At 35.6% G+C, this 23,564-nt stretch overlaps 1 protein-coding gene across 3 annotated transcripts; it reads right to left on the reverse strand.

Annotated features, from left to right (window-relative positions):
• Positions 1 to 6,030: 6,030 nt before the first annotated feature.
• Positions 6,031 to 22,230, reverse strand: LOC113235480 (histidine--tRNA ligase, cytoplasmic). Of its 3 annotated transcripts, XM_026471180.1 has the most exons (9): positions 22,109 to 22,230; positions 21,548 to 21,838; positions 20,392 to 20,604; positions 18,712 to 18,933; positions 17,117 to 17,323; positions 14,339 to 14,633; positions 13,804 to 13,904; positions 9,836 to 10,018; positions 6,031 to 8,544 (listed from the first exon to the last, which is right to left on the reverse strand). In XM_026471180.1, the coding sequence occupies exons 1-9, from the start codon at positions 22,199 to 22,201 to the stop codon at positions 8,311 to 8,313; spliced, it is 1,839 nt and encodes a 612-aa protein (XP_026326965.1). In that variant the 5' UTR covers positions 22,202 to 22,230; the 3' UTR covers positions 6,031 to 8,310. The 3 variants fall into 3 exon arrangements, with proteins under 3 accessions (XP_026326965.1, XP_026326967.1, XP_026326966.1); XM_026471182.1 differs by lacking the exon at positions 21,548 to 21,838; XM_026471181.1 differs by lacking the exons at positions 21,548 to 21,838; positions 22,109 to 22,230 and adding an exon at positions 21,044 to 21,127.
• Positions 22,231 to 23,564: the final 1,334 nt, after the last annotated feature.

The following is a 23,564-nucleotide window of genomic DNA, read 5'->3' on the forward strand; positions in this document are numbered from 1 at the left end:
TATTACGCGTAAATCAGTACCATTTTCAGTATATAACAATATATTCTTAGCAAGTCAATGGCATATTATTATAAATAATTAATAAAAGAAAAGTGGAAAAATGTGGAGTTTATATATCATAATTAGACGTAGTTAGGCAAAAAGAATCCACAAAACTATTAAATAATGATTTATGTACCAAACGGTTCCTAAAGTCTAACCTCTTAGATCAGCAAAAAAATCCTACATATAAACATAAATAAATATCTCTGGAGTTGCATGACATTATAAGTTTTAAAAATAAAACCATAGTGAGAAACACTTTTAAACTTCAAACTGCCATATCTCGAAAGTGACTGGATGTGCATTGGATCCTTTTTGTTTAACTACGTCCAATTATGACTGAGAATCCATTGCGTACATTAACGTAACTAGTAGGTCAATGTACCTAAATACCTATCTGCTTATCTATGAAATAGAACTTAAATTTAGTTTCACTTAGACTTTCTGCCTACTAATGATTTTTTACACGTGGTTAGTATATTTTAGTTTTTCATCCAAATTACTTGTCTTCTACATTGATTACGATTAAAGAGCACACATGATTCAGCATTACATATAAAACAGCAATATAAACTTCAAACTAAGCCGCTAATATAACAAAAAGTTCACAAAGCAAAAGAATCGCAATCCCATCAGAAAGTCCTTGGAACCCCATCCCATCGACACGGACCATCGAAAGTTCGTTAAAGTAATGTCACTCTATCTTTACCATTCCCTCTCGAGACAAAAGAGACAACCGTACAACTTACTATTAGTTAGAAAGAGGCAGATTGTTGACGATAATACCCTATAATCACAGTTTTGTTTTCCAATCGCTGCTAACGATTATTGGCGTGTTATTCGGGGCCATTTTGAAATTGCTTTAGTGCAAGACAAGTCGTTAGTAAGTACAATAAAAACAGGGCACGGTGATTAACACGAATGTAAGATAATTGAGAATTTTATTTTCTTTGATTTTATGAGCGTTCTTACTAGATACATACAAACGAAATCTTTTGTTCGGAAAAGATACAATCATGGTCTTGTAAACAAATATTAATAATTTAATACGCTCGCGCAATGTTTTCAAATTAGTACGAAATATAAATATTGTAAGAGTTGCAAGTGAGAATTCACAGATTTATAAATTTATGCAAACTACTTACCTTTTCATTTATTCATCGCCCTGTAAACACAGCAGACTATTTACACCTCAAAGTAAGTGGATACAAGTATTTTAAAATTGCAGATTGGCTGGCAATATGAATGTCTTTAAATAAACTTTTGTCTGACTTCACTCATGCATATTCAAAAGTTCACAAAAATAACTGCCCACAAAATATATAACAACAATATTTCCGTAAAGAATTTGTCGAAAAAAGTGAATTAAAAAAGCTCCAGAATTTAAATGTTTCAAAAAAACATCTTTTTAAATGGACGTTAGCCTAATCCAATTTTAAAATGTTGCCCAGACCATACATATTATAAAACGAGACATTGTCGGAAGCTTAGCGTTTAAATTAGTTTATCCCCCTAAAGCGGCACCGCAACGAAGGGTTGCAAAATTTAAATTACAAATAAAACCACTGAAAAATATCTACGAGTGGGTAGTGCCTCAATAACGATGTCTTTTAATTAAAACGGAAGGGGTAATAAAGCGAGTTAATTCGGAAACTCGTCAGGAATTATCGTGAAAGACACCCAAGAGTTTTGTGAATTTTGCAGGAAGGCTGCACGCCTTAGTGAGCAAATTACGATACCGTCAATATTTAGGGAACTGCTCAAATAGGTAAGTAAAATGTGAATTAAACGGATAAATATCCGCGAAATTATATTTTCCTACTTGCTCAGTTACCAAACAAATTATAGCACAGGAAAAGATATCTCTTGACAAGCGAAAAAGCTCCAAAATGGATTGGAATCTTTAGAAGTAACATCCCGGACCAATGACACCGATTTAGTACGCTCCCATCCGTCACGGTCGAGAGCGCAACTCGCTCGAGTGTGACAGATGTAGCATATTGAAACATGCCGCCCGACTGACCGTCTGTCCGTCACGTAGCAACTGCCCCTGGCATCTTCCCTTTAAAGCACCTATATTTGACTTGCGTGCCTCACTGAATACTGGCAAATATGAAATTGAAACTACGCATCAATATCTGCATACCAGGAATTTGTAACGGAAATGGAGCTAAATAAAATTCACTTGTATGATTTGGAACATTATGTACAGTCCACATGATTTCATTCTTAAACAGATAACAATCCTAGAGTCAAACTCTAATCTATTATAAATAAGTTAGTACCCGACACCAACCCCAAGTCTTCGTTGATGACTCAATTAATCTGACTTTTAAAATAACACTTCAATATTTAATGAGTATCTCTAGAAAGCATTAATTTATGCAAACAACTCAATAGTCTTTATATTTTTCACTGTCGTCTATAGTTGTAAACTAATCTGTTGACTTTACTAGCCTCCATACCTCGGGCTTCGGAAGATTCCGCTGGGACGTTGTAGTAGGTGTCATCTCGTGTGTCATAACTGGCGTACCTATGATCGCTAGGTTTGAATTCTAATTGAAGGTAATCACCTTCCTCCTTTCTCAGATTTCCCTTATTTGTGCCATCGTACCTTGGATCTTCGTAAATAGTTATCGTCTGTTTTCTATGAGCCACTATTGGGGCGTTCTTCGGAATATCTCTTGGAATTTCGGCGACTACCGCAGGCCGTGATTCTCCGTAACCATAGCCATAACCGTGATGAGGTCCAAGGCCATATCCACCATCGTGACGGAAACCACGGTCATCGTAATAGCCAGGACCGCCGTAGTCTCTCTCCCATCCTATACCTCTATCCCACCCTGATGGTTCCCAACCTTTTCTACTATCATCCCATCTCTGCCAATCCCAACCCGGAGCAGGATGATGATGATGAATAGGCGGAGCTGGGGGTGGTAGCGGCGGTGGTGGAGCTCTAAATTCATGACGATCATGTGCTCTATTTCTATCATACCTGTTACGATCATCATGGAATTTATTATAGTTGTAACGATCGTCCGCATAATAATTCTTCCCATGATCTTGATGGCCAGAGTGTCTGTTTCCATTCTCACCGTTCCGAGTATACCCTCCACCTTGGTAGTTATCTCGTACATACTCTTGTCCGTTATTATGAGATCCGTGGTACGATCTTCCTCCTTGATTGTCATGGTTATTCAATCTGCTATTGTACTGCGCTTGGTCACCTTCATCATTGAAGTCATCGAAGAAAGTACTTTTATTAGAGGATTCGTCTTTGTGATAAGAGTTCTGAAAACCTTGCTTATGGTGCCCTTTTTTGTGTCCTCTTTTAAAACCACTGGCTTCAGAGTTTTCAGCTTTGTCTTTTTTTGAGTTATATCCTTCATAAGAGTCTCCTTCCGCAGATGACTTCGTATCATGATCCTTACTTAAATATTTGCCTTCATCGTTTGCTTTGGAATAATGATTTTTGTTGCTATCGCTTGTAACACTTTCAATCTGATGAACTTTTTCACCCTTAGTCTTGTCATGTTTAATAGATTCCGCTCCTTCATTGTGAGCTGCATCTTTCAGATGTTCTTCTAACGCTTCCTTGTAAACAGGAGCAGGCGCACTTAACGCCGACGCACGGGCTCCAGGCGTCAACAAAACCACACAAATCGTTAGACTAAAGTAAAATTTGAGTCGTGGAATCATCTCATCACAATTTGGTCACAACGGCACTTAGGTCTTGCTGCTGCAGCGTCCTCACGGGTAATAAGTGGGAGGCGTATTGCATAAACAGTTTTATATTGTTAAAAATCGATTGGACTTCATGGTGATTTAGGGTACAATGACAGGAACCGCGGCGGTGGTGGGAACAATGAGTGGATACCGGCGACATCGTAGCGGGCAGTCCATGACATGACATTATTGATTTGGAAGCACTCGAACGTGCTGTAGGACAAGCTGATCGAGGTCAATAAAACTATCGGGGGCGTTGACTATGAGCCTATTGTCTGCATCAAGGAAATTTCAACGTTTTGGTTAGACACCAGTGAACTGAGTTAGTAGTTTAAAATAAAACATACATACATACGCGTTTGGAGAACTATGTGACTATAATGTGTAAGTTATAAGTTATTCTTTAGGTGTGCATGTTCCATCGTCGACCTCATCGTCATTCCATCAGGTGAGATGGAGGTCAAATACGCACTTGTTTGTTAATAAAGAAAAGACTAGATGCCGACTTCTTTTATCTCGGCAGTTGACGCTTGGCAAACCTGAAATTTTCAACATTCAAACTCAAAATATACTTATTTTCTTTAATAACATTACAATAAGTTCTGTCTCGTCGACTCATAGAGGACTAAAACCCTACAAAACTAATAAACAGTGGAGTGTATGAAGCATGAAATACCGTTCTAAATTTGGAGTACCAAAGTAGACCACTTCCTGATCACTTTGAAACAAAGGTCATGACATTGCAATTGTTGATTTACTGGACAACGTAGCAATTGTCCTGGTTTGTTTCCTATGATTGTCTCTATTTGTTTGTTTGAACTTTATATCAAGGTCTTACGTACTCGGTTGTTCCAAAACAAAATACTTATACAAGGTTATTTCTAATTTACTCAAACTTAGTTACAAAAACATTTCAATTATATAAAACAAACAAAATAAGTACCAAAAAAATCAAACAAAAAATTTTCAACCTCGCCTCCAAAGGTAAGTGAAAGAAAAAATCAAAAACAAATGAAGTGTATGTTATGATTATGAATACAAAGATAGAACACAGAAAAACCTCGTAGACCTGGTGGGACTTGAACCCACGTCCATGCTGCACCGTATGTCCATGCTGCACCGTAGCATTGCTCTTTCTTCAGTACAAAGATCTACAAAAACACATAGGAAAATTTCGAGCTCGGTAACTGGATCTGTAGCTCTGTTGGTTATATATTTATTTAATGTTTTTTTTAAACTGAGACAGTAGTATGGAAAAACCCGAAACCATGGGAGACACGGGGAAACTGTCATACAAACGATAGGGTCTTGTTTTATAAAAACAATATTTGGAAATCAATCAATCAAATCAAGCGTGAGTTGTTCATAAAAACAAAACATATTTTAAATTTTTTGAATGCTGATCGACTCGGATTCTTGTAAGAATCATAATAATATCTTTGTGTCGGAAGGAAAAATCGGGACAGTAGAAGTTGGTCAAAATGTTTTTGAAAAGTTAGGGCTGCGATCTGTGCCTTATATTGTCGACATAGGCTTACAAACGTTTCGCTTCTTCTTTCTTAGCGCGGACAACTAGAATGTGGGATTCTCTTCCTGCTGATCTATTCGACGACAGTATCCTATGGCGACAATACCCTCACCTACACTTTACACTTTCATGGCAACCACATCGGTCATACACAGTCAAATGACTAGCCTAGACACCACAAGTATGAAAAGGTGTGTTAAAATTACGTTTAGGGAATTAAAACCAAAATAACAATATTAAAGAGGTAAAACAAATTTATTGCAAACACTGATACGAATATGTACAAGTAGTAAAACTAACCCATAGTTTAAACGAAAACTTGAACGTAGCCTTCAATAAATTAAGACATTTTAACCTTTTTAACTAAAAATCTTTTTAACTACGCCTATAATGAAAAATCACATAATACCTCAAAAGTTTGGACATTATTATTTTAATACAAAATTATGACAACTGTCTTATATAACACTGTTATTGAAATTGGTTATGCGTCACATAGTATAGATAAATGCGTTGCTATTTGAAGAAACATTATTTTGCGTATGAAACCAAATACTGTCGTAACTCAAAATGGTGGAATTGAGAAGAGCACCTGCAGTAGAGCTCCTTGTGAAAGTGTTTGTCCAGGGAAGTACTGCCACCTTACCTATTCCTGCCGCCAAGCAGTAATGTAAACATTACTGCGTTCCAGTTTTGAAGGGTAAGGGTGCTGGTGAAGTTACAGGCACATAGGACTTATGTCTCAGGGTGACAAGCGCAGTGGCATTGCCCCTCAGAACTTTAGGATTTAAAAATCTTAGTGGCACTGCATCTGTTGTGAACAGGCGTATCGCTTTGTATCAGGCACACGACTTATTCTTCACTTTGAAGTGAAAAGACAAAAATTACTGAATGGAACAAAATATTTATATTCTTGTTTATACGATTAAATGCTATGCAAAAACAAAGGTAATGATATTCGCAATAAGATTCATTCAGTATTTTTTTCAAACTTATTTCCTCAATTCCACCATTTTTTAGTTACCGACAGTTTTAGTTTACATGGTAATATTTAAATCTAAGCAAACTTCATCACTTTTCAAAGTTCTTATTTGGTCGAGCTCGAAATTAACAAACTAAGTAAATATTGATGTAAATGAAGCATAACCTATACATTTTACTTTACTATTTTAGATAAATTTTACACTAACAATACTAGTAATATTTCAATGAAAAACTCTGAAAAACAAACGAAAAAAGCATAAAATAAAGTGACCATATAAGTCTACTAGGATCTCTTACCAAAGGGGGAAATTGAAAATTTTTAATAGAGAGTACCTAATAGGAAATAAAACTATTTCAGCAATAAATCGCGTATATTTACTTTTTCAAACAAACCAACGTTTCGGACCCTTTACAGGTAGTACGCTGCATATTGAGATAAATTATATATTTTTGCTTCATTCTTCAAAATATTTTAAAATTTTCCCACTAAAATATCTGAAAAAAATGCTTTATTATTATTGATGTAAGAACCGTGAACTCGAACCAGTGCCTGTTGCCATGCCGGGTTCACCGCTCTAAACCATCTGAGTATAAAAAATAAATAATAATAAGTGGAGTAATTTCACAAAAAAATATATGGAAGTAAAAAATCGTGGCATGCGATAAATAAATATTGTAATAGTTTTATTTCGAAAAATATAAGTACTCGATATTAAAAAAATCATGAGTGTTTCTTATTTTCAGACCTTCTTACATAAATATCTTAATTATTTTCGTACAACAAACATGAAACATTTGCTTAAATTTGAAGTAACAAATCGATGCCTTACTTTCTCAAACTCATATCTTATAAAGAATGATTATTCAGGAGATGGCAAAACTTTCTATTTATTTTAAATTTCTTATCAAGGGTGTTAATTTGGATGCATTACTTTAAGAATAGGTAAAACCCAGTGTGTGAATGTGAAGGAAATGTGATGTGAAATTAACCTGTAAAATTTGTATATACAATCCATTTTTTGCATTTCAGTAACTATGTGCTTTAAGATATCTCAAACTTGAGAAAGTACGGCGACGAAATTGAGATTGCCATACGAAATTCATTCATACTTTTTATCATCGTGTAGTAAGGTACTGGTAGACTTATACTTACCACACAAAAACTAGTGATAAAAGCTTTGTACACACATTTTAAAAGGAACTTCCAAACATCATCACGAATCAATATAATCGAACAAAATCTCAAAAAACCCTTCTAAAACTAACTGGTAGTTCAACTTGGAGCCACGTCATTTTGCTAAATATTAATGTACGCTATGGGTGCACCCGATAACAAGTGAAGTGATGAATACAGTACAGTGTTCAATCGTTTTGTTAACATATATAATGTGTAAATAAAGTGACACGATATTTTACATTACAATTGTTACTTAAGGTTTTTCTGCATATTTTGTGTACATAAAGAATGAGCGGGGTGAGGTGGGTGGAGACGGCGGGAGGGGGCGCTCGCTCACTAAAGAAAGTGGTACTTGGGCGCGCCGCACGCGCTTACAATGTGGTGCTTCTCACCACTATAGAATGTAGTCCAAGCTAATACTTTATCAAGACAACTCTCAAACAAAAGCAAGCCCTTCACCCCCGACTCCACTTCCGTCGTAGAAAATTGGTATTTCTCTCATCTTCAACCAGTCATTAGCGCGTTTACATTTACATAACTTATTTATTACGCTGACAATACTGGAAAAAAGGCCCAGTGCTATTTCCTGCTCCAGTAGTACATTATCAGTCAGTAGCAGCGTTTCCATGAAATTCTGATCGATTAAAACAAATCTTACAATTCAACAACTCAATTGGGAAGAAGTTTTGGACTGCAAAAACAAAAATTTTTGTCGTGTCCAGTTTTACTGTTATGATGTGCGACCGCAATGGTTGTTTCGGTCACACTTAAAATCATTTATATGCATATGAGCGAGATCGAGATAAATAGCTTTATGTTGATGTATATGGGACTCGTAATCATCTCACTTACACTACGCGGCATGACCATTCACGTTAACATTCAAGGCGGCTAATCTAGTTCGCAATTCATCTACTAATTTGTCCCTCGATACTTCGTCCTCTTTTCTAGTTGAGATATTCCTAACTTTAACCATACCCCGTTTAAGTTCAGATTCGCCTAACACGACCGCAAGAGGAATGCCATTCTCCTCGCAGTGCTGGAGTTGGGTGAGCATTTTTGGGTTCTTCTTGTAGGAATGTTCTGTCTGTAAACCAAACCAAAGCATTATTGACAAAATATGAAATTAAATATCAATAAAAATTAACAGCCATGGCAGTCTAATGGTTTCACCTATCGCCTCTCAAGCAGAGGCCGTGGGATGGAATCCCAACTCGCACTCTCACTTACACACTCTGACTTTTTCGGAATTTATATGCGAAATTTAATTTAAAATTTACCATGAGCTTTTTTCGGTGAAGGAAAACACCGTGATGAGACCTGCACGTCGAAAAAGGTTCAACCCTCAGAAAACGTGTAAAGTTCCCAACCCGCATTGGGCCAGCGTGACGGACTATGACCTAAACTAAACCCTCGCCTGAGAAAGACCCGTGCCCAGTAGTTGGACGCGTAAATAGGTTGATGATAATGAATGAAAATGACGATTAATAAAAAACACAAGTTATTTCAATTGGGAAAGTAAGATTTAGAGGTGAGAACCAAACAAATGTTTTTTGCAAATGGAGTTAAATGAAAAATTCTTTTTAGCCGACTTCAAAAAAGGAGGAAGTTCTCAATTCGACTATTTTTTCGTATGTATGTTACGCGATAACTCTGTGTGATATGTGATGCGATTTTGATAATTTATTTTTTGTTGGAAATTCCCATTTAAATTTAAAGAAAATATTCCACCTCTAAGGGTGGCTAACTAGGGGATGAATGATTACTGTGTACACAACAATTTTATTTACGAATGCTAAAAAAATAAGGTATAAGCTCAACGTCAACAAAAATTCTGCTCTTTAAAGTCTGTTTCTTGGCCCGTTGAACTCATTGAACATGTTTTCTGTAAAATGTATAAATGTTTTGGGCCTCTTATACAAGGGAGAGCCTACGCTCTAACTCTACAGTTACTAATAACAACTAAGGTACACGTAGTAGTACTTGCTGGTAGCTTTTGCTGCAGCTTGGAATGGAAAGTTCAGTTAGTGCATGGCTTCGGCTTAGACAAGGCCTTAGTATAACGAATGAATGTATAAGACCACACATTAAGCCCTTTGAAGGAAAAAAAAATTGCCAATTGGTAAGTTAAATTTTAGTTTTATTCGTTTACTTGTAAAAATCTTCTGTCGCTCTCAAAATTAAGCCAAGGTCATTTCGTGATTATTAGTGAAACTTTAGACGACTGTACCCGTCACTTTGAACAACTATTACTTTAGTAACCTCCCAGTAATTGAGAAAAAACATTCATAATAATTTATTCATTCATTATAACATATATATGCATTAAAATGTCACTATGTATGTTCTTATAATAAATATATAAACGAACAACTTACCTTAATCCCAGCGTTCCACAGTTCGGTACAGATCTTCATCCGTTCCTCGAGGAAGTTCTTCTGCGCAGACGCAACGTACACTTCCACCTCGTTCGTGCGGACTTTCATCTCACCGGCTTCTAGCTTAGCTTCGAGTACGGAGAATATGCGTTCCACACCGACACTGACGCCGACACAGGGGACCTGAAATTATGAGGGTAGATTTATTATACTCATTATGTTGTATAATGCGTAAAGTATACCATCAAGCCTATCTCGCAGTGACGTGGACAAACGGATCATGTGGAGGTACAGTTCCAGCGCCACTTGGAGCTTTAAACCGCAAAGTTCTATAGGGTACTCCCACTGCGCCCGTCATCCTGAGACATAAGTTGACAAGTCGCATTTGCCTGTAATTTAATCAGCACCCTTACCCTTCAAAACCGGAACGCAATAATTCTCACGTTACTGACTGGCGGCAGAAATAGGTAAGATGGCAGTACTTCCTTGGACGAACTCTTTCACAAGAAGCTCTAGTACTAATAAAATAAAAATAAATTAAAAATTTATATTCTTATTTATATTCTTATTTATATTTATATTCTACTTGAATTCGCCCCGTCAGGCGGAAATAAATTCAGCATTTCTAAACGGCAGACATGCAGACATTGCTTGGATAGTACCTTGGAAGCAAATACTTGTACACCGACACGTCACGCAGCCGTGACGGATGCGACGAAGTTTTAGTGCTTTTAAAGTGTAATTACTTACTTTCCACTTCAATAAAATACGAAAAATAAATAAAGTAGTATTTAATAACTGCCTTAGTGGCAGAACGGTGACCATGCCAGACTGCCACGCAGAGGTCCCAAGTTCGATTTCCGGGCCGGGAGGAATATTTGCATGGCCTACATTTATTTCTCTCGTAAGTTTGGGTGTAATTTGTGGTTGTCTGTGTGGGTGTCCATGGCACCCGCGACAAAGGGTTTCCCTAGTGCGTGGCTATGTTGAGTGTGTGTGTGCGTTATTTACATCAACAATAACATTTTATTTTAAAATCAAATTTATCCATCTGTACCTTAGACTATGGAAACTTAAGGACATGTTATGTTGACATATATAAATTAGACGTTATATGTATATGATGCATTTCGACGTTGAAAACATAAACATGTTTTTGTCTTTGTTTAACTATTGCGTGCCGTTTTAATCCAAAAGAAATAGTATTACATTGGTCTGTGTCAAACACGGGAATCGAAAATACGTAACGTCATCTTAAATACCAACTATGTCCATTTCGCAGTACATGAGGTACATGATACGGTTGTCAAAGAGAACTACATTAAATGTCAAAACAAATGCTTTACCAAGTGTTTTATTGAATTAACGCATGTATTGTAATAAAATGGACAACAATATTGACAGTGAGAACAATTGAGTATTAATAATAATTAGTCGCTGTACCATTACGGGATGTGGCGTTAAAAAAAGCGAAAATCGACCGAAGTAACATTGTACAGGCACGTGTTATTTTTCTGTCTATAACTCGCACAAAAGCCCAAATATCTCATGTAATTAGATATATTTAAGTAGTTTATTCATAAATCTTGCCAAATTTTGTTTTGGTTTCTTCAGATTGCTTGTTTGTTTCATTTTGATGATTATTGTTAACGATTATTTTGAGATAGTGTTGTTCTAGGAAGCGTACGTATTATCGATATTCTGTTATTAAAATAATTCATTACGAGGTTGTTATTATTTAATTATTATTATTTTTACGAATTCAAGTTTACCTACAAATCAAAAAAGAAAGGTTGGAAATCATAAGAGTGCCGAATATAAACATTGAATCAAAGACCATCTTCATTTATTTGCTTCATTTTGAAGAGTCAAATTTTAACATAACTTTTAATGTAACTAGATTACATGATAATGCAATTCCATCACTAGGTTTATTGGCAAATAATTTTATATTTAATTTAGATTAAACAAGACACATTTACTAGGCATTCACAGTTCCTGAAAACAAAATAATCCACTCGTTTCTGATTTTTTTCCCACTGACAACTCTAACTACTAAAAATTCTTATTTTATAAGGCCAGCAATACAATGACAACGTTGCCGGGTGAAGGCCAATACCAACTTATAGACAGTCTATTTGCCTTGCCATCGTTCGGTGTCACTCGCCTAGCTGACTGAGTTAAGGAGAGCACTAACGTGTATAGAGCTCGTTTGACGTGGCTTGTCACAACTCGCAGTCGCTCGTGACTATTTGTCTCACTTCTGAGAAGTGTCGATTTTTCCGCACAAATCAAAGGGGCTCGCGCTCAGCCAATAGTAGTCAATTGACATTGTATAATCAGACATTTGCATACTATTTAATTTATGTTAATGTGTATTTATGTGTGTATTATGTGTATAATTGCATAATATATGCGAAATATGAAATACTAACTATATGTTTATACTAACACTGTCTCTTGTTACATCTCCTGTTATACCATGTTTTAAGCAAAGAAACGTATGATAATAATATTATTATTGATAATATTACTACTTTCATTTATTTCCAAAATTAAATGGAAGTATTAAATATTCATTTAAATCAGTAACTGATATTAACTCTATACCAATGCATAAATACAAAAAAGCTTACACTATTTGGAAACTGTTTAAAAATTTCTCTATGAAAATATGAACCTTGAGGTTGGAAATGTATAGATCTCCAGATTTATATTTCAAAGTTTTCTCTTTTTTTATATACTCTCAAATTACATTTTTTCTGTGCAAATTCACTCTTCGTAATATTCTAGTATTTTTTAACGCAAAACAATAAATTCAAAATTTCGTGTGACATTTCCGGATATTCCCATATAACCTAAAATATTCCCAAATGGAATATTTATCTACTTTAATTAAATGTTTGCATGTCGACAATGACTTATCGATAGATTATGGGCACTAAAGAAATCCGCCATTTGTTCGTTCAATTTTTGTTTAGCTATGCACGTTCATTCCGTAGCTAGGGCAGCTCCTTTCTATTATTTTTTTTCCATCCTCTAAGATCTGTGCGAATAAATTGGTGACGCTATTGTATTGTTTACAGTATGCCACTCGGTATTCATTACCAGTTACGCATTCTGTTTTTGTTATAATTATTATCAATCAATACTTGTAGGTTAGTAACTTTGAACTGTAATTATTGTACCTGTGCTCAGTTTTATGCATATAATTATATTTGAGTAAAAAAAAGATATGCCAGATTAGGAGTACGTATACTAATCATATCAGTACAGAGTACTAAAAAAACTGACCTCAAAAGATCATGGAATTGCATCTATTTGCCAAGTTTTATTGAAATCAGTTACCCGATTCATCCCCTTAGAGCTGGAATATTTTCTTCAAATTGAAATGGGACCACTACTGAGGTATCCTCTTTCCAACAAAAAAAAATTTAAATCGGTTCACAAAGAGTTATCGCGTAACATACAAAAAAAACATACAGTCGAACTGAGAACCTCCTCCTTTATTGAAGTCGGTTAAAAAGTAGTAGTTTCGCATACCGCCGTGGACAGGGAGAGCCGCTTAAAAGCTAACTTACATCGGAAACTATGTTGGTGCAGTTCTGTGAAGCGGAGATTCGTGACAGGCGTCTGATTGATTATTCTTAAAAGTCTCCGACTTTACAGTGCTAATTTGGCAGTATTTAATGTAATTTTCAAATCTTAATTCCTTGATTGTATTTTAATTATATTTTACGATTTTATATATTTCTTATTATATCTTATTTTATTTTTATTTTAATATTTCAATTGTAGTATACTAACCTTACTCCTAAGTTCTGTACTAACAAACTATGGATAATTGTTTTTATCCGAAATAAAGTAATTATTATTAAAAAGGAAATACAGGAGAAAATTAAATGATGTCTAAGCGCAAAGCCCTATTGTACAGCTTGTTACATATTAGGTCTTAAAAAAATACATACCTGCTTGTTCTTAGAGTCGAACATGCCGACAAGGTTATCGTATCTACCACCGCCAGCTATCGAGCCGACTGTCTGGAATTCGTTGCCAATTTTAATAGGTTCTGAAAGGAAGTGTTCATCATCTATCACATTAAGTATTAGAAATCCGATACTTACAGAATGTTGTCGATTTTTATCATAGATAAAAAATATTGTGTAGCTATATACTCAGAGGTATAATTGAAAGTTGTGTAATTAATTTCATAAAATATATTCTTTAGGAGGAATAACATAGAAAAGTTATTGTAAAAATATCGTAAATGTATCGAGTTCTTAGGTTTTCGCGATTGTTACACATAGGAAATGAAACTATTTTTCCGGAAACTGTCAACCGTGACCATGCGACCTGTAAAGGGCCCGAAACGTCGGTTTGTTTGAAAAAACAAATATACGCGATTGAAATCCGGAAAAATAGTTACTTTTCTTATCATAAATGTCTCATAAAATCTATAACTTTTTATAATATTAGGTAGGAAAAGAATAAGGTTTTGCTCACCACTTAAAACAGCCTCATAAATAACTCCTGTATAGTAGTCCAGTCCTCTCGCTAAGCTTAAATCGAAAAGTATTTTATCTTCAATGCCAAACAATTCGCAATAATTGAGGAGCAACTTGATTCCTTCAAGGCCTTCAATTGCAGCCTTGATTTTTGATAGCTGTTCGTCTTTCAACAGTTTGTCAGCGAGTTCAGAACCACCGTTGAGGCGTACGTATTTCCCGATACGGTCTGCCGCTTCTGGTGATATGCCTTTCTCGTTAATCATTTCTGTCCGCACTTCTTCCCAGGTTAACTGCAATATTACGTTTAAGTTGTTTGTTTTATTACTTCACATTTGATTTTTTCCTCCGATAGTAATAAAAAAAAATTTAAATAAAACATTTTGCGTACAATTTGTGGCTATTTAAGGCTAGAGTGAATAGGCATTTTTTAGACAAACGCGTCCCATCGTCGCTTGACGCTGACAATCGTCGATGACCTTGAGCTTGATAACGCGCCTACTATAATTTCTCCAATAAGGTGGCGCCATACGCCCCGATGCGGTAAGAGTGTGGTAGTTGGACCTTCCGCTTGATTTAACATAATATTGATTGTCGCTAACAGATGGCGTTGTACTTAAAATACACACATGCTATTAAACCAAAAAATATCAAAGCATATAAGAACTGGACATGTTATGCAAACAAGAAACCCGCTCCGCTACCTGCTACCCGCTCACAAAAGATCCTGGCAACATACCAAGCCAAAACGGAGAAAATAAAAGTCCTTCAGGGTCCCAACCCTAAATAAGTAACTTTTTAATAGCTAAAAAAAACCTTGCTGCTTAACTTCATACAATATCTTTTTTTAAATATGCTAAACGGATCCATGTCACATGTACTGAAGTACTGTAGATCTTTGGCGTTTTCATTACGAAAACTAGAACATGGTTCTCGTTAACTAAATAAAAAGATACATAATGTTTTCTATTTATTGCTACATAATATAATAGTTTCTCAATATCGTTCTCACTGCTACAGTACATCGTTTGTCTCAAATAGCGATGCGCCGAGTACAAGTTTTACCGAGTAACCGAGTACCGAATATTACTCGATTTAACATTTGGCGAACCGAGTACTCGGCGGAGTTACTCGGTTCATTACAACCGGAACGCGATGATCCTAAAAGCCCCCGTTGCTCTAGAATTAGGCCGATATGTCAATGAAAGTTTATTGTCGCGAGAGCAGAATCCTTTCCAATGGTGGGCAGAGCATAAAACAAAATATCCAAAACTGGCACAGGTAGCACGAGTGTTTTTAAGTGCACCTGCAAGCACTGTGTATAGCGAGCGGTTAATTGCCGAAGCGAGTAATGTGTATGAAGAAAAAAGGAACAGACTTATTACCTGAACGCGCAGAAATCCTTGTAAATATTCCTACATCATAACTTGCCTTTGTTAAATTTTAAATATTAATAATGGAAACTTTCTTTTTAAATTACTAAATTGGTAGAAATTGTTACAATTGTCTACAATTTCTAGTAATAAATGTCTTTTGAATATTTTAAATATATTGTGGATTTTACTTTATTATGTCTAAGCTGTGATGCTTTATTTTAACCGAGTACTCTTCTCATGAACTGAGTTATTCGGCCGAGTAGACCGAGTACCGAGTAGCAAACGAGTACTCGGCGCATCTCTAGTCTCAAATAACTTGCCTATACATTTCTTCACACTGTTTTCACAAAAATCTAATTATCTCGAAAGTGACATTTTGTGGGTTGGTTATAGTTTGCATAACTATGTCCAACTACATATCTCGTAAGTATCGTGCTCGACGGCGAAATAGACAGCCGATTACAATACAATATAAATTAATTTGTCAAAACTATGTCAAAACAGAGGTCTGGCAAAGTATCCCACGAACGCAAGCTAAGCAGCAGAAGTTTTCAACGTTGAAATTTTACTAAATAATCAAGGACGCAAACAATCATTTCATTTTTATTTTGAATACTTTGTGTTTTAGGTTCTAATCCAACCAAAAATATATTTCTTTTATTCTCACCTAATGGTTTAATTTAACTTTTTTTAAATATTTTGTTTTGATTTCAAGGAATTGGTGCATTATATTTGCTTTATTTACGGATTTTATGTGTATGACATTTTTTTACACTGTTAAGTCCCTGTCCATAATTTGCAAGCAAATATTTAGCTCGTACTTTAGTAGGCGAAAGTTACTTTTTACTCCTAAATTTGTTATTTGTCTTTTATTTAAAACAAATAAAGTGTTAGGTTCAAGATAAGTACCATTTAAATAACCACACCAAATTTGGTAGTAAGCAAGTTTGGTTTGCCCGAGAAAATCAAATCAGGTGAGATTGTGGCCAAGCGTGTGTCTATTATATGTATATTTAAAAAAATTATACTAAGTTTATAATTATTATACATATCAATACTATTTACATGTAAAAAAATGTAATATATTTTTATACATGCAAAATAGCATCCATAATAATTATTGTACTATAATTTAATTTGAAGTAATATAGTAGAAAAAATTAAATGTTGTTTTCACAAACACCATTATTGCGTCCATAGCTTAAATTTCCTCATTCCTTTTACAATTACTTTGTTATATATTTCGACAATGTACCGTCATGATGGATGATTGAGACAACAAAATTACTTATATCATAATGATTATTTATCCTTGTACAAATTTTTTGGTCTGATAACATTATGGTGACACAGGAAACGTCACCCTAGTTGAAGAACGAAGTCGTGTAGTAACTACTCACTTTATCCAGCTTATCAACTGTGGAGCATGTAGCTCTAAAATTCGCAGCCGATACGCCGCATGCCTCAAACATGCCATCTAGAAGTCTCCTATGGTTCACTTTTAACACATAAGGGCCAATTTCAATAGCGTCCAATATCTCCGTGACTACTTTCAGGCACTCTGCATCAGGCACCATTAGGTCGTATTGGCCTGCGATGTCGAAATCCTGGAAAGTATAAATTACAATAACAATAATATAACTCTTGGGAACTAATTTTCATTATCTACATGTTCCTATTTCTTAATGACAACTTGGTTGATAAACTTTTACAAATACTAGCGCAAGGAATGGTGTAACTAATGAAAACTGAAGTGTGAGTTCTACTTACAATATCAAATTAAAAACTTGGATTTTCTTGCACAGAAATATATACAATTCTCAGTCATTAATCAAATCTACTGTCTTAATGATACACCTGTTTGTGCCATTACGCAAATGAAAAATGTTCTGTATAACCAGTCAGCTATTATTGTTTTAAAACACTATGACATGGTAAACACATATTCATAAAATATCAAGGTCATCAAGCAAAATATAAGGCCAGTCCCATATCTTTCTACGTAAGTTTTATTATACGTAATATTTATTACGTAGTTTTGTTTATAGTGTCCCTCCCTATCAACCTCTTGATTATGCGGGAAGGTCACTATGACCTGAGCGAGCGAGCCCACACAGGGACCATCTAAGTCAGGTCCAAACCCTAGTTCAGCCCGTTTGGACGGACTCCATCCGGTTCTCTGTAAGGTGCCTTAGGTGAGCCGCACCCGGGTGCGCGTACAGCACCGTCCCTATTTTCCAGATAGGTACCGGAGCTGTAGGCACGCTCACTTCCCGTCGCGCTCTGCGCAACTAACGGATGCCACCGCTGAGCAGCGTCGACTACCAAATCTCCACATTGGTGGCGGAGCAGTAGTGCACGCTGACTTCCGGACGCCGAATGAACGGCGTCTCTACAGTTTCCAAATTCCTACGCGGCCGTAGAGACCGGAGGATGTCTAGCTCATCCTCTACTAACTCTCCAGGCTAGTGCTGGAGATGCCAGGTAGCAATGCCCTGCAACAATATCCGGACATAGCTATCGGTTTAAAGGGCAAGTCACGTGTCCCGCGCGTCTTTTCGCCTCCGGCCCTTAACTAGACCGCTACTAAGACGCGCTAGATGCGCGCGGGACGAACGCTCCGGCCACATGTTACTGAGGCAGATGAACGTGTTCATCCCTGCAGCTGACCACAAACGCCGGCGAATCTATACCCGAGTCCGGGTCTGCCAGAGACGCCCGTGAAGACGTATCCAGGTGGCCCGGACGCCCACCGTCCTAGTCTTACCGGGGGGCCAGTAGTCTCCCCGGAAAACCCTATCTTTCGGGTCAGTAGATAGGGACACATACAAGACCATAAGGTGTAATTATTATGGTAAAATTATACTTATTGGGATGGGATACAATGGGATGATAGTCTTGTGACTAGCACTACTGATTGTTCAATAGAAATGCATAAAGTTTGGGTAATCTGCTACAAAAATTAGTGATGAACAAAATAAAAAAAATTACTTACACACTGATAAAACTCTCTATATCGTCCCCTTGTCATTGCTGGATTGTCTCTTCTATAAACCTTGGCAATATGATAGCGTTTCAATGTGTTTATCTTACTCATTGCCAAATATCGGGCCAAAGGTACTGTCAAGTCATATCGAAGAGAGAGAATTTCGCCACCTTGGTCTTTGAGGTCATAGATTAGCTTGGAATCTTCCCCATATTTTCCAGTTAGTACTTCCTGAAAAAAGATTTTAAAATTTTTTAAAAAGAACAGCATTTATACAACATACAACAAGATTTTAGCTATAAAATTTTCAGAAGGATGACAAGGAGCATGATGAAGGCAGTAGAAATATTTCCATTCTGTGACCACCTCTATTAACAGTTAATGTTAACATATCTGGAATCAGTAAAACAACATCTAAAAACCCCTTGCAATCGGTTTCTTTTACATCTCACTTAGTTTCAATTTTATTTTTAAGCAAAATCAGTAGAGATGAAACGGATAGTGCATTGGCTGGATACCGGATATCCAGCGTGCGCCTAGGCCGGTTAGCTGGATATCCGGCCGCCGGATATCTGACTCAATGCCGTAAACATGTCGCGACCGGTTTACGGTGCGCATCGTCGTGATTGATTAATAAGTGAATGATTTGCACTTGAACTAGTTACTTGGTTTGTGGTTGTCACTTGGTTTTTATTAAAACGATTAATTTATTTGATAATACATAACAGAAAAATGTCAACTGTGAAAAAAAAACGCAATATTTTAATATCAGTGCTGTTTGTTTGTTGTGCCGAATACGAATATCTCACGGTGGAGAAGGAATCATCACTCTTTCGCTGTATTCATATTTCTAGTTGTTATAAGCCTAACACTTGATATGCCCATTATTATTTTGTTTCAATTTGATTGCAGTAACTTGTTTGTGATCTAACTAATTCTAATCCTTGGTACAAGATATGCGAAAATGTTTAATCCACTTACACATTTCATTATTGTAGGTAAATATTGCATATGAAGACAATTCAAATCGATCCTGATCGCGATCCTTACATTTGGTCGTCTGGCAATAAAAAGTAGTACTTAACATTTAACAGTTTGCAAGAGTTTATAGTAAAAACTGTCCTTTGAAGCTGGTCTCGTTTATAACTTTTACCACTTAATGCAGAAAAACTAGTCTCCATCCACCATAATTTGCCTTTATTGAAATTTGAGTACTTATCTAACGTCATAGTTCTTTCAGTTGCAAGTAATAAACATATTGTCATCGATCCTGTAGCTGCTGTTTATCCCATTACTATCATCTTTAATCACTAAATAAATTTATTTGGCATGCTGATTATGAATTTTTCTGTTTTAAACAGCCGGTATCCGGCTGGATATTGTTCTAATATCCGGTATCCGGCCGGATGGTAAAAATACGCCGGATACCGGTTAGTTACTGGATATCCATTTCATCTCTAAAAATCAGTATAATTGACATTTTTATTAATTGATATTTTTACAATTGACAAAGAAAAATAGAATTTTGGTGCCAACATCTCGAAAATTACCAAAATGAAAAAGTGTTGTTTATGATGAGGCCAACCTCAAGTGAACTATCTCATACAACAATATACAATGGCCCCTTGATATGAAATGGAGTGTAAATGCACAATGCAGGCAAAGGTTGAAAAAGCAAACTAATTTTACCTTTAACTCAAAAACTGGTGTATCAATACACTCTGCTCCATGTTTCTTAAAAACTTCAGTAATCTTTTGCAGAACATTATTTCTGATTGTCATCTGTTGTGGATTATAATCCTTGGTCCCTTTTGGAGTTTTAAGTGTAAACTTTTGTGGGGCTGCATCTTCAGGACTAATCTGGTTTTTTAGAGCAAGCAATTTTGCTACTTCTTCTTGTATCTAGAAAGTGCAATTTTATTTACATACATGTGCAATAGGTAAGAGAAGTTTGGATTGAAAAATATGGATGTTGCGCGAAGGAAAATTATACTTTTACTATTTTTCCTATTTTTTTTGTCTTTTTCTCCTTTGTTTTTATTTATATTTTAAATAAATAAATTGTTTATACAATTAAAAGAAAAAACAAAGTTCTAGTTTTATAATATTGCTGTACCATACATTATTCTTTATCATATTTATTTTTGTATTAAGCACATGTGTAAAATTACTCTAAGTTTCTGAAAAGTTAATATTTTCAAATCTGATATAATCAGCTTGTGTACAAGAGGTGGTCCATAGCCTGTCTTATATCTAGATAGAGATAAAAAGTATTGCTTAATGTTGCTAAACTACATATTTTTCACTGCAAATTTTACAGCAATAAGTAGCTTTCCAATACCTTGTAGCAAGAAGTTGTTGAAATAGTTTTTGTGAAACCATTGACAACTACATTGGGTAATTGCAACATTTTGGCATGATTTCTTAAAAACCTTAGCGCTTGATAAGACATGCTTCACTAAGTATGCTTTCTAACATCCAATATGATTCCTCATCACCACTTCTTTGGACCGGAAACAAATAAGAGGTGTTGTTGTAAATCAAAACTATGTTTTGTTTTCTGTATAACGAAGGTGTTATTCTAAAAAAATTTGTCATATACACTCATTTTGTGTTGTATAATATATATGTATACTTTTTGAGTTGTGGTGACGATATAACCATATGTGGAGGTTCAGAATTAATCTGATTAGTTACTTTTTAGAACACTCCTGGAAAATATTCTAATTAATGTCAAGAATGCTCCAAAAAAGTAGCTAGTGCCACACATTAGAGACCCAAACAAAAGTGCTAAATCAAAGAAAAGCTCAAATCTACATTAATGGCAAAGTAATTTTTCACAAACCTGTTCATCAATATTTTTATTACTCTTTTCATCAATATTTTTATAGCCTTCGGACCATTTTTCATTATTTGGAGGAGTCGCAGGGAATAACGATATTTCAGATTCGCTAAAGCTCCGCATATGGTACCACCACCTCTTGATATGTACATATTTATTCATATCAAAATTATTTCCTAATTTACTACTAAGCTCTATGTCAAATTTGGTAGGCATATAGCCGCATATATAGCTGTATTGTGTTAAACGTTTGTCAAGTTCGTCGACATCGTAGGGCAAATCCATTTTCCTTCCCTATAAAATAATTTATTGGTTAGAACGAACGTGATGCAATTTCCTAAGTGCGAAGGCAATATCGCCCTTATGAAAGTATAACTAATCACATACTACGCATATCATGGTTATTTCTGCGTAATATAATAACGTGTCGACATCGCAACACTCGACCTACATCAAGGCGAAATTAGTCACTGACTTATAACCTTCAAAATACAATAGCATTGTAAATTGTAATCCAAATCATTAATACATTAGAATCAGAAATGTATACTTATAACTACACACCTTTTCATTAGATTCCTTAGCAGCCTTCAGTTTTCTCACAAGATCGCCTTGTTCTTTGATTTTTTGAACTAACACTTCTTGATTTTCTGCCATACTTGTAACAATACGGTATCTAATCTGCAATGTCTATCTATGCACACGTCCGTTCACTCAAGGCTGCACTACCAGTAAAAGTTAAGCGTCAGCGAAATAAATCCTCTCGAACTAATGCCTTTCATTTTCATGCAAGTACGAGACGAACTCCACGAACTCGCAATTCGCAATGCTGCGAACGTCAACAAAAAAATAGGTTAGAATAGGATAGAGTTGTAGCAAGGTAGGTAATATTTAAAAAGCGTTATTTAAAAACCGATAAAATATGGTAGTGAAAAAAGTGGCAAATAAGACGCAAAAATGGGCTGTTTATTTGTTTATTTAATGTAGGCTTAAAGATGGCATTAATTATAATAACACAACTATATTCAAATGCAATTATATTACAATATAAATACGGAGTGATTTTTTTAAATGGCTGTCTCCTTAGAATAATAACGAACTTAGAATATATCTTCTCTAAGTAAAGTGAGATTACGAATACCCAAGTGTGCCATCCTTTTATGCCAAAGCTCCGACTCATTGCTTACTCCTGTCATCATTCCGAAGGCCTGTGGAAAGCATTTAAGTTTATAAACGCCTCTAACAAGTACTCCTGTCATATAAGGTTGACCCTGTATCGTACACTCACTCGTATCAAAGATCTCATATTATTTTTTAGAGAACACAACAACTTTATCTTTTGTATTCACATACAGCTTACACTCAATAGAAGCAAGACTTACGTTACTCACACTAATGCTATTCTTTACTGTATCTTCTCCATACACTTTACCTCCATTTGCGCAACACGCTTCTACCTTCCTTCCTACTTTCATAAAATAATCCATCTAATCTCTTCTATATCTCATATGTGTTGATGCTCGGAAATCTAAAATCCGTTCATCTTCATTGTTCTTTTCTTGAACAGAAGTCAGTGCCTTGCCATATGATTCGTCTTGGATTGACATCCATGCTCTGACAGTTTCTTAAAAGAACTCAAGTAACAAGAGTTGAAAAAAATACAACTCGTCCCATCCCTAAGGTGGTTGTTGTTTTTTCCATTCTTTCCATAATACCATCGTTTACGCTTTTATGATGAAGTAAAATGACTGTTCATTGCTTAGAGCATATAGGACGGGAAGCGCTATTAGCGTTATTTCTCGAACAAAACTATCTGTCACTTTTTGAGGGGCGGAGGAGTAGTACTATAAGCAAACAGGTGCACTCTAATGCAAAATTGAATTGTGTCACTATGGTCTCACACAGACAAAAGTCTACAACACTAGCTTATTTTTACAAATACACACATTGAATTTGTAAGTCAATGAATACACAGATATAAAACCCATTCATGTTATGTCCGTACACAGAATAGGCCTAT

Source organism: Hyposmocoma kahamanoa, unplaced genomic scaffold (genome assembly GCF_003589595.1).
Source record: "Hyposmocoma kahamanoa isolate Upper Pololo Valley unplaced genomic scaffold, ASM358959v1 87, whole genome shotgun sequence".
In the NCBI taxonomy this organism is placed as follows: domain Eukaryota; kingdom Metazoa; phylum Arthropoda; class Insecta; order Lepidoptera; family Cosmopterigidae; genus Hyposmocoma; species Hyposmocoma kahamanoa.

What these genes read in the sequence shown, in the direction of transcription:
- LOC113235480 (XM_026471180.1), bottom strand. Translation starts at nt 22,201, where the DNA reads ATGGCAGAAAATCAAGAAGTGTTAGTTCAAAAAATCAAAGAACAAGGC. An exon ending in CTAAGGAATCTAATGAAAAG is followed by an intron (nt 21,839 to 22,108) that starts GTGTGTAGTTAT and finishes ATTATTTTATAG; the next exon opens with GGAAGGAAAATGGATTTGCC. An exon ending in TGTGGAACGCTGGGATTAAG is followed by an intron (nt 8,545 to 9,835) that starts GTAAGTTGTTCG and finishes TTTGGTTTACAG; the next exon opens with ACAGAACATTCCTACAAGAA.